At 51.0% G+C, this 11591-nt stretch overlaps 1 protein-coding gene across 1 annotated transcript in view; it reads right to left on the bottom strand.

Moving 5' to 3' along the window:
* Positions 1 to 3173: 3173 nt before the first annotated feature.
* The window catches only part of TPX2 (TPX2 microtubule nucleation factor), a 44718-nt gene continuing 36300 nt past the window's right edge, over positions 3174 to 11591 (bottom strand). The window contains exons 13-16 of the mRNA XM_032217349.1: positions 6986 to 7132; positions 6201 to 6312; positions 5604 to 5770; positions 3174 to 3540 (exon numbers count right to left, since the gene is read on the bottom strand). Coding sequence (XP_032073240.1) covers positions 3430 to 3540; positions 5604 to 5770; positions 6201 to 6312; positions 6986 to 7132 — 537 coding nt within the window. The 3' untranslated portion in view covers positions 3174 to 3429. The remainder of the gene's footprint in view (positions 3541 to 5603; positions 5771 to 6200; positions 6313 to 6985; positions 7133 to 11591) is intronic.

The following is an 11591-nucleotide window of genomic DNA, read 5'->3' as shown; positions in this document are numbered from 1 at the left end:
CATATTTATGACGGTTGCAGTATCCCAGGGTCACCCTTCTGCAACCTTCCGACAAGCAAAGTCCGGGGTGGTGTTGGTGGATTCACTTAATGACCGTGTCACTCAGTGATTCACTTAACAACAGAGGCTATCAAATGAGGCAAAATCCACCAGGAGCAGAAATGTCGGGCTCAGTCGTGTTCGTAATTCGAGGACTACTTGCTCTTTGGCTCTCTCTCCCTGTGAGGGTGATAGTTTAGGTGAAGTGCGGGTATCAGGCCCAGTAGAGCCTCCAGCCCACGGGACTCTCTACCTGAACCCGAGCTCGCTGGAGCTTGCATCACTCTTGCAAAAGGGCTTTGGCAAGCAAGGCAATTCAATCCGGCCGAAGCCACCGCCTGTCCTGGGGACAGCTGGCACGGACTCAAGCATGCCCGTTCCCGTGGCGACATTGTCGTCACAACCGGCGCGGGACACCCTATAACCTTTCCTGCTCTTTCCAAGGGGGTGGTGGGGTTGAGAAAGCCGGTTGGGCAGCCCCCTCCTCATTCCCCTTCCTGGGGTGGAGGGGGGGGGGGAGAGAAACCCGATATCCGTGCTAAATCGAGCCCCAGTGCCAGCCTGATGCCAGGCGGCTGGGTGGGCATTGCAAAACAGGAGACTTTTCACATACCTGCAAACCCGGCTGCTCCGTGATACACGCCACACCTTGCTGGGACAGGAGAGGCAGATGTGTCCGTCCGTCGGCCATCGGTGGGACGGGGGGGTTCTTCCCCCCCAACCTCCGGCCAGATTTGCAGATCCGAGGAGGCGTAAGATCAACTCAGCAACTCTGCTTCGGGAGCGACCATGCCAGCCTAGCTAAAAAAAGCCGCCGTCTCCTGGTGCCAGCACATTGCTTGGCTAGAGCATCTGGGGTCCAGCTTGCCCTGCGATGAACACAATACCCAGGGTTTTTTTTTTTGGCACCCGGCGTGGGTCATGTGGAGCCCCCGGCGATGCCAAGTGTCAGGAGAAGAAAAAAACAGCCCGTATCAGCGCCGGGGAAAGAGTCAAGAGGCTGGCATTTTGCAAACTTCCTTGTCAACAGCCGTGCTTGGAAGCTGGGTCTAGGGAAATGGGGGTCAAGCCCCCCCCCCTCCCGCCCCCCCCCCCATCATGGGGGTCTTGGAAGAAAGTGAAGTTGGTGGAGAAAAAAATATGGGTGGAGGGAGGGGAGCTGGGCCAGGATCGAAGGGAGAAGCAGCTCGGTGGCACATATATAAAAAGAAACCGGAGCGTAAAAGGTATTTATAGACGGGGAGGCAGGAGTCTTGTCTTTCTCAACTTTGCAACTCCAAATTAATCGGTGGACTTCAACTCCCCGAATTCTCCAGCCAGCCAGCTGACTGGGCTTAGTAGACAGTTAAGTATCAATCAATCAGAATAGAACTGGGATCTTGGAGGTCTTCTAGTCCAGCCCTCTGCTCAAGCAATTGAGCCTTACAGAATGACAGAATAACAAGAGTTGGAAGGCACCTTGGAGGTCTTCTAGTCTAACCCTCTGCTCAAGCAGGAGACCCTTACGGAATTACAGAATAACAAGAGTTGGAAGGGACCTTAGAGGTCTTCTAGTCCAGCCCTCTGCTCAAGCAGGAGACCCTTACAGAATGACAGAATAACAAGAGTTGGAAGGACCTTGGAGGTCTTCTAGTCCAGCCCTCTGCTCAAGCAGGAGACCCTTACAGAATGACAGAATAACAAGAGTTGGAAGGACCTTGGAGGTCTTCTAGTCCAGCCCTCTGCTCAAGCAGGAGACCCTTACAGAATTACAGAATAACAAGAGTTGGAAGGACCTTGGAGGTCTTCTAGTCCAGCCCTCTGCTCAAGCAGGAGACCCTTACAGAATGACAGAATAACAGAGTTGGAAGGGACCTTGGAGGTCTTCTAGTCCAGCCCTCTGCTCAAGCAGGAGACTTTAGACCATTTCAGACAAATGGCTGTCCAGTCTCTTCTTGAAAACCTCCAGTGATGGAGCCCCCACAACGTCTGGTGGCAAGCAGTTCCACAGGTTAATTGTTCTCACTGTTAGGAAGTTTCTCCTCAATTCCAGGTTGCTTATCTCCTGGATTAATTTCCTTCCAGTTGATAGAGATAGTCCTCAACCTACGACCACGATTGAGCCCCAAATTTCCCTTGCTAAGTGAGATGATTAAAGCGAGTTTTGCTCCGTGTTTGCAACCTTTCTGGCCACAGATGTTAAGTGAATCGCGGCCGTGGGTAAGTTAGGAACACGGTTGTTAAGCGAATCGGGCTTCCACGATGGATTTTGCTTGTCGGAAGGCCGCTACAGGGGAATCACGTGACACCACTGCCACCACCACCCCGGGACACTGCGACTGTCATAAATGTGAACCAGTTGCCAAGCATCAGAATTTGGGTCCCGTGACCACAGGATGCTGCAACGGTCGTAAGTGTGAAAATGGCACTTAAAACCTATAGCAGACTAGCCAATAACTCAGTGTTGCCCTGGTTTTTATTTATTTATAGGGGAAAAATCTCCGGACCAAACATAATTTCTAATGTTGGATTTTCCCTCTTACCAGAGGGAGCCCCCTTGTGGAGTACTGTGAAGCCGTTACCAGTGCAACTCCTCTGCACTGCACAGTAGAAGCCATTTTACAGCAGTACGGTAGAAGCTGTTTTAAGGCACAACAGGCTGTATCTTAATAGAACACACACCCTGAGGGTTTTAGGGGTGTCTTACCCCCGAGCATGGCAACTAATCAGCAATGCGCGCACGTACTCTCTCTCTCCCTCCCCCCCAGGACTGCCAAAACACGTCTTGACTTGGTAATCCACAGCCAAGAGATGATGTATACAAAAAAGGGTAGGTGCCCCCTCCCAAGAGCTGAGGTGGCGCAGTGGTTAAATGCAGCACTGCAGGCTGCTGCTAGATCAGCAGTTCAGCGGTTCAAATCTCACCGGCTCAGGGTTGACTCAGCCTTCCATCCTTCCGAGGTGGGTAAAATGAGGACCCAGATTGTTGGGGGCAATATGCTGACTCTCTGTAAACCGCTTAGAGAGGGCTGAAAGCCCTATGAAGCGGTATATAAGTCTACTGCTATTGCTATTGCCATGGGGTATGCTCCCCCCAGGACATAAGAATATAATAGCGCGCGCACACACACACACTGAAAGAAACCTTTCCAGTGTAGAATTTTACTCATCTATATTTTTTATTTAATGCAGATAAATACAAAGGCTCATCCAAAGGTATGATAAAACGATAAAATTGGGGGTGTCTTTTCGGAGGGGAGGGACTGGCAATGAGTCTCGAGGCCTCGAGTCACAGGCTGAAAAAAAGACGTATCTGTGTGTCAGCTAAATGGGGGGAAAATCTCAACGCCAAGGAGGACCCCCTTCTCCCTGGCCCTCGGGGGGCATTGGCACTCGGACGGGCCTCAAGGCTCAACGCTGAAACCTATCGGAGAAATTGGGGGAGCGTGGCACGGTCAGTGGGTGTTCGCTGGCCTTGATTTCCACACTGGCGTATTTGCGGATGGGGTTGGCCTTGTGCACCTGGAAGGAGAAAGAAGGGACACTTGGGTGAGGGTGAGGTCACAAGGGCAACCTTGCCCGTTCTGGAAAGAGATGCTTGCTGAAGAGAAAGACAAGGAGAAGGAGGACAGGACAAAAAAAAGAGACAACTTTGTCATTTTTTTACTCTGATCACACTGGCACACATTAAAAATGAAATTTTGAAAAGACAGTGTCAACCCTGAAGTTGGCTGGACTGTATGCTGATTGGATCATGTGACTGGAGGCTCTGTGTGTGTGTGTGTGTGTGTGTCTGTGTGAAAAAGTTTTGTTTTTAATTGTGTGTAAAACCAGCGGGAACCTAGAGCCGGTTTTTCAACAGGTGTTCTGACCGAGGCTTCCCAAGAGCATGAAGCAGATTCCTTGTCCCGACAAAACCCCCTTTTATTAACTGGTTGGGAATTCTGCTCATTCTCATCCAGCAAAGTCTTTCGAGGGAGGATTTACGGTCACAGACCTTATCTGGCTTGGAGAGCAGCCAGGCCGATATCTGCAGAACTTGGCCAGGAGTCTCCAAACAAATTAAGCAAACTAATGGTCTCCTGCAAACTCCACTCCCCTTTTGCTCCTCTTTTATTCCCTCTGGGAGGGGCCGTTCATCATCCACATGCAGCCTTACTCCCAAGTCGGCCCCTGTCCTTTAGCTGTTCCCTTCTCCTGGTGGATCTGTGCATGCACACACAAGGAACAGGCTCCAGCTGCTCTTCTGCCCCACTAATGTCCAGCTCCGAAGGCAGCTGATAATTGTCAGACGGCCCTGGCCCCCTCTCTGCCTCCAACACAGAGCCCTCGCCCAAGCCTTCCCCAGACTCCAGGACTGGCCCATCTTCCTCCCCAACCTCCCCTCTGTCCGAATCTGCTGCCAGTTTTGCTGGCGGGCCACACCACCAGGAACATGCCAATTTCATATGTTCTAATAAAATGTTCTTTGAGGAATTTGGCAGCCTCGGAGTTCTTATTGAATGGGATGTATTGCTTGGAACCTTGGCACACAGTTCAGAGCGGTGTTTTTCAGCCTTGGCCAGTTTAAGAGGGGTGGGCTTCAACTCCCAGAATTCCCCAGCTAGCATGCTATCAATCAGCAGTCCCCAACATTTCGGTCACCGGGGCCCAGTTTCGGAAAGAAAATAGCCTTCCACAAACCAGGGACAGGAGATGGGAGAATGATTTTGTGTGCAATCGAGATGAAGCATCAGTCGCCGGCCTGTTGCTTGCATAGCCCAGAGGTCACAGCCTGGTACTGGTCCAGATCCTGGGGGTTGTGTACCTCTGCCATTAATGCTGCAGCCATCCAAATATATGTAATCCTCGACTTACAACAGTTCATTTAGTGACCTTTACAAGTTACAGCGGCACTGGAAAAAGTGACTGATGACCATTTTTTCACGGGTACAACCTTTACAGCATCTCCGTGATCATGTGATCAAAATCCAGATGCTTGGAAATTGGTTCATAGTTATGACCACTGCAGGGTCACACGATCCCCTTTTAGTGACCTTCTGGCGAGCAGTCAATGGGGAGCCCAGATTCACTTAATAACCGGGAGACCGAAATTTCTCTTTGCTAAGCGAGACAATTGTTCAATGAGTTTTTCCTTATTTTACGACCTTTCCTGATGTTAAGAAGACGGTCGTTAAGTCAATCCGGCTTCCCCTGTTGACTTTGGCTGGTCAGAAGGTCGCGAAAGGGGACCGCCTGAAACCTGGGATGCTGCAACCGTCATAATTATGAACCAGTTGCCCAGCCCCTGATTTTTAATCACATAAACCGTGGGGATGCTGCCTCCTTCGTAAGTGTGAAAAACAATCCCATTTTCCCCCCAGTGCCGTTGTAACTTTTGGTCGCTGAATGAACCGTTGTAAGTCAAAGACTCTATGCAACTGGGGAGATGGTGAAAATTTCCACTTTCTAGTTGGATTAGAGCAGCTGCAGGAGGTCAGCTAAGAATAAGGATTGTGAGGTCAGCTAAGAATAAGGATTGTAAACCCTAAGATTTGGGAGCGAGGAAGTCCCGTCGTCCTTCCCTTCCAAAGCGCAGCTCTTACCAGCTCTTCGCGAAGCTTGGCCATCTCCTCCTTCGCCCGTTCTTCCTCCACCCGCCGAGTGGCCTCCTGCAGCCGGGCCTTCTCCGCCTGCAGTTCCGCTAACCTCTTCTCAAACTCCTGACGTTCCCTGGCCCGTCGATCGGTGGCCAGCTCGAAATTGTCCGGTGCTGTACAACCAGAAAGGACAGGCACCAGTTTGAGAAACTGGCAACCCTGAAGCTGGCTAAACTGTGGGCGTGGCTTGGTGGACATGGCGTGGTGGGTGTGGCAGGGGAAGGCTACTGCAAAATCCCCATTCCCTCCCTCCCTCCCCGCCCCACTAACCCACTTTCCAGCTCCGTTCTCCCGTTCAGGGCAACAAACGAAGAATCAGCTGGGAGGCAGCGGGGGCGTGGCCAGCCTATCTGCCAGTTCTCTGAACTAGTCAAAATTTCCGCTTCTGTTTCTCCAGAACCTGTTATAACCGGCTGAATACCACCCCTGGAGTGTTGTAAGTTGAGGACTACCCTGTCCCACTCCAGGGAAATGGCTGCCCGGTCTCTTCTTCAAAAACTCCAAACCACATCAGGTGGGTCACACTTGAAGACCCGGCCTCACCTGAAAGCATCTTGCTGTCCTTCTTGGGAACGAAAGGTTCCTGGTGCAAAACCTGGCTGGATTGGGCTTTAAAGACAGCGGCTTCTTTCTGACGCCTCATCTCCTCCTTCAGCTGGGGGGGGGGGAGGGGGAGAAAGGTTTAAAGGAGACATCCAACAGAAGAAAAATTCGGGCAGTCCTTGGCTTACGACGGCTAGGGAGCCCCAAATTTTTGCTGCTGAGCGAGACAGTCGCTGAGTGACTTTACTGAACCAGTAAAAGGGCTTACTGTAGTTTTTTGGAGTATAAGACGCACCCCTCCCCAAAAAAGAGGGTGAAACTTTGGGTGTGCCCCACCCATCCACACTTTCTATTATTCTCCTATGCATTTTCTATGGAGGTAAAACGGGAGGGGGGATTGTATGGAGTTAGATGATATGCAGCCATAACAACATCTTTTCTAGAAAGCCAAGGTCACCCTTTGTCTTTGCATCTCTGCACCTGACCGGAACTGTACGGGTGGAACTGCCAATGTGGCAGGGGAAGATTGGACCATGGGATGGACTTGTGGGTGTGGGGGGAAAGAACTTGAACTTTCAACTGGGTGGGGGAAAACAAGGAAGCTTTCAGATTTGGGTTTCCCCAGATGTGCCCACATGCTCTCTTCATCAATGGGAATTTTGAGGAATCCTTTGCCTCGGACTCTGATTTACTTTTGGATGCTATTTGGAACCCTCACAATGTCCTTGAAGCCCACCCGGATCCTGCCATATCTCCCACCTACACACCCACTGCTGCCCTCTTACCTGCTTCTGCCACATCTCCTGCCGGACGGCTCCACGGGCATCGATGGCCAGTTGGAAGGGCTCCGGCTTCGTGACACTCTTCACCTTCTTCTCGGGCAGGTTGATGTGGTCAAACTGTGGCAGGGGGTGAGCTTTGAACTTGGGCGCCTGCGAAGGCAGGAAACACACCTGGTGAGTGAGGCTGCTGGCTGCTTTCTTTCACAAACTTCTGCAGGCAAGCCTTTCCGCTGATTGCAGGCAGTCCTCGACTTACAATAGTTCACTTAGCGTCCGTTCGAATGTACAACGGCACTGAAAAGGGGGACTTACGACGCCTTTTTCACACTTACAACTGTTGCAGAATTCCCAGGGTCACGTGGCCCACATTCAGATGATTGACAACTGACCCACATTTATGACGGTCGAGGTGCCCCAGGTCACGTGATCCGCTTTGGGGACCTTCTGACCAGTAAAGTCAAGGGGGAAGCCGGATTCGCTTAAGAACCGGCTGACTGATTTGAGAACGGCAGCGATTTACCGAACAACTGTGGCACGAAAGGTCATACAACGGGGCAAAATACTGAACAAATTTCTCACTTAACAACATAAAATTTGGGCTCCGTTTTACGACTTTTCTTGCCCCATTTGTTAAGCGAATCACTGCAGTTCTTAAGTTAGCAACATGGCTGTTAAGTGAATCCTCATTGATTTTGCCTCTCAGGTTGCAAAAGAGGATCACACAAATGTGCCCCCCTCCCGCTCCCCCAGGACACTGCAACCGTCGTAAATACGAGACCGTTGCCAAGCGTTCTGAATTTTGATCCTGTGACCATGGGGATGCTGCAACGGTTGTTTGTAAGTATGAAAAACGGTCATAGCAACAGCATTTTTCAGGGCTGTTGTAAATCGAGGACTGTCTGTCATCTGGAACGAAGGAGGAATTTCCTGATAACGAGAACAATTAATCAATGGAATAGATTGCCTGGAGAAGTGGTGGGTGCTCCATCATTGGAAGTCTTTAAGACAGTGGTTCTCAACCTGTGGGTCGGGACCCCTTTGGGGGGGGTCAAATGATCCTTTCACAGGGGTCGCCTAAGACCATCGGAAAACACATATTTTCGATGGTCTTAGGAACCGAGACACCAATTTTATGGTTGGGGGTCACCATAACATGAGGAACTGTATTAAAGGGGTTGCGGCATTGGGAAGGTTGAGAACCACTGCTTTAAGAAGAGACTGGAATGATCTAGGGCCGTGATGGAGAACCTATGGCACGCATGGCACAGGTGGCACGCGAGACGTTGCCCTGTCAGCTCCGGCCAGCTGACTTCAGCCTTCATTTTTGGCCGTTTTTGCCCCCCGGAGGCTTCTCTGAGGCCTCCAGAGGGTGAAAAGCAACCCAATGTGCAAACCGGAAGTTCGGGATTTGCGTGTCGGGCCATTTTTCTCCCTTCGGACGCTTCAGGGAAGACTCCCGAAGCCTCCGGAGGGCGAAAAACGGCCCTACAGATACAGCCCTACGGGCAAACCAGAAATCCGTTCCCCTCCCCAGGCTCCCAGAAAGCCTCTGGAGCCTGGGGAAGTTGAAAACTGGTCCATCGCATGCACAGGGTGGTGGTGGTCACGCACACATGTGGGAGTGTGTGTCGCGTGCATAGAATTATGGGTGTGCTGTGCCCACACACAACCCCCCTGTTCTCTGGCTGGATAGGCGTGGCCGGTTGGTCATGTGACTGGGTGGGTGACGTCACTGATCTGCCCTGCCTCCTGGCCACCCCCCTCAAAGGTAGAAGTAGGATTCAGCCGGTTGGGGCTAATCCCACCACTGGCTGGCCCCGCCCCTGCCCATTTTTCGGGCTGTTTTTGGCCTGAAAGCCAAAAAAACCCCACTCCGGAAAGCAGGCCAAAAAGCAACCGGGGGCGAGGCCAGCCAGTGGTGGGATTTGCTGGTTTGCCAAAACTGTGCAGAATTTTTATGAGTTCATTTGAACTGATGCGAACCTGAAGCAGCCCCCCCTCTGGGAACGACTCCACAAAGCAGCATGCTATTCAATTCGGAACAGAGCTGGAAGGGACCTTGGAGGTCTTCTAGTCCAACTCCATATCACGTCCCGCCCTGACCTGAAGTGTGACAAAAAGTTTGTAATGCCATTGACTATCTGGCAGCCAGAAGCCACTAGGAAAGACAAGCTCCACCTCAGCTGATAAGGGAACTTTTGTACTTCCGTGTCCAGATTGCCGTTCACTTATCGCCTGACATTTTGGAAAACCGGCACGAATGTCCCGGGAGCCAAGACCTCCCTGCAGTACAAGTGTTGAAAGAGCCGCAGGAAACGCAGGGGTCAGGGCCGGGAGGGAGGGAGAGACGTTCTTCCTGACTTCTCAAACGTCACTTTTAGACCTTTGGCGGCGGGTGCAAATAGTCTGAGTGCTTTTGTAGCCCAAGAGAAAAGAGGCATCCCTTACTGTACATGTGCGAGAGTCCAGCTTAGTGTTAGGGCCGCGGTTGGGTGGAAGGAGGAGCCCAGGAGAGAAGCGTTCATAAAAGTTAGGCTGCAATGTCACTTGGGAGATTCTCCGTCATCCAGGTGATGGTTGTCCCCAAAAAGGGCTTTTTTTCAAGACTTTGCCTCGTTTTTCCTTGAAGACGTTTTGCTACTCACCTAAGAAGCTTCTTCCGTTCTGACTGGATTGGTGGGGCCTGGAAGGATTTATACTCCTTGCAGATCTCCATCCTCCCCCCGCCCCCCATCCAGTTTAGAGCGGAAGAAGCTTCTTAGATGAGAAGTGAAATGTCTTCAAAGAAAAAAAACCAAGAAAGTCCAGGTGCTTCTTGAAAAAGCAACTTTCGGCTGCAATGGGTTTTTCCCATTGATTTTGTCTGATGTTACTTTGGTTATTTCAAGTATGATTTTATTTATTTGTTTATGTCCCACTGTTATTAGTTTTTCAAATAACTCAAGGCGGTGGACATATCCCATTGCCCTCTGGAATGATCTCCCTGTCGAGATCCGGACCCTTACTACCCTCCCGGCCTTCCGCAAAGCCACCAAGTCCTGGCTGCTCCAGCAGGCCGGGGGGGTCTGTGAAACACCCAGCCCCGCGGAAATTGTGAATGTCGCGGTTTTGTTTTTAAAGTGTTGTCTTTGTCTAGTTTTCCCCCTTCCCTTGTCTATTGTGAGCCGCCCGGAGTCCTTCGGGAGTGGGCGGCATACAAGACAAATAAATACAAATACAAATATCCAACATAACTTTCTCCTCCTATTTTCCCCACAACAATAACCCCGTGATGTAGGTCGGGCTGAGAGAGGAGGGGGGGGACTTGGCCCAAAGGCTACCCAGTTGGTTTCCGTACCTTGGTGGGGCGAGACATCACTTTCTCTTGTGATTGGACCAGGACTACCCATTTGGCTTTCACGGCTAAGAAGGACATGTCCTGGCCACTTTTGATAGAGGCACGATTGAGAGCGTCTTAACAAACTGCATCCCTGTTTGGTTGGGTGGCTGCAGTGCCTTAGATAGAAAGTCCCTACAGAGAGTGGTGAGGGGAGCGGAGAAGATTATAGGAAGTTCCCTTCCCATTATTTAGGATGCTGCTTATAAGCGTTCTGGGCTTAAGAGCTGAATACATGCTCCCTTCTGGGAGGGGGTTTCAAAGCATTTCTGCGGAACCATTTCTGAGGGCACGTGAGGCGTTCCCCTGTCAGTGCGTGGTCTTGATCTTCGTGCTGATTTTGGTCTTGATTTTTGGCCGTTTTTCGTCCTCCGGAGGTTTCAGGAAGCTTCCGTGAAGCCTCCGAAGGGTGAAAAACAGCCCAACACGCAAACCGTAAGTTGGAAAACGGGCCGTTTCTGGCCTCTGTAGGGCCTCTGGTGGGGGGGGGGGCGTTTTTGACCTCCCCAGGCTCCTAGAAAGTGCACAGGGCAGCAGGGGTCACACATATGCCCAGGGGTCACGACATGGGGGTGGGACATTAAATTATGGCGGTGGGCACATGAGCGAGCGCGAGAGAACCCACGCACATGCTTTTGGCACCCGAGGCGAAACAGGTTCGCCATCCCTGGACTAGACTATTGTTTCTCAGTGTCATAGAATATAAGTGGGTACATGCATATTATTTATTGATTTGTCATGGTTATGCAGTATATATTGGAAGTAGGGAGCTGTGTGCAATGAAATTTCATTTTAGCAATAGCAATAGCAGTTAGACTTATATACCGCTTCATAGGGCTTTCAGCCCTCTCTAAGCCGTTTACGGAGCCAGCATATCGCCCCCACAGTCTGGGTCCTCATTTCACCCACCTCGGAAGGATGGAAGGCTGAGTCAACCTTGAGCCGGTGAGATTAGAACCGCTGAACTGCAGATAACAGTCAGCTGAAGTGGCCTGCAGTACTGCACCCTAACCACTGTGCCACCTCGGCTCTTTTCATGTATGCTGATTGGTGACAAGTTACTCTAAGTCTCAAAGTCAATGGGGAAGCCCAATTCATGTTATAACCATGTTAACAACTGAAAACTGGAGTGATTCACTTAACAACGGTGACAAGAACAGTTCTAAAATGGGGCAAAACTCAACGCCCTCGTTTTGCGTCCGAGACTTTGGGCTCAGTTACGGTCGCAAAGTC

Source organism: Thamnophis elegans, chromosome 5 (genome assembly GCF_009769535.1).
Source record: "Thamnophis elegans isolate rThaEle1 chromosome 5, rThaEle1.pri, whole genome shotgun sequence".
Taxonomy (NCBI): Eukaryota; Metazoa; Chordata; class Lepidosauria; order Squamata; family Colubridae; genus Thamnophis; species Thamnophis elegans.
This window is presented reverse-complemented; position numbering and strand designations above follow the sequence as displayed.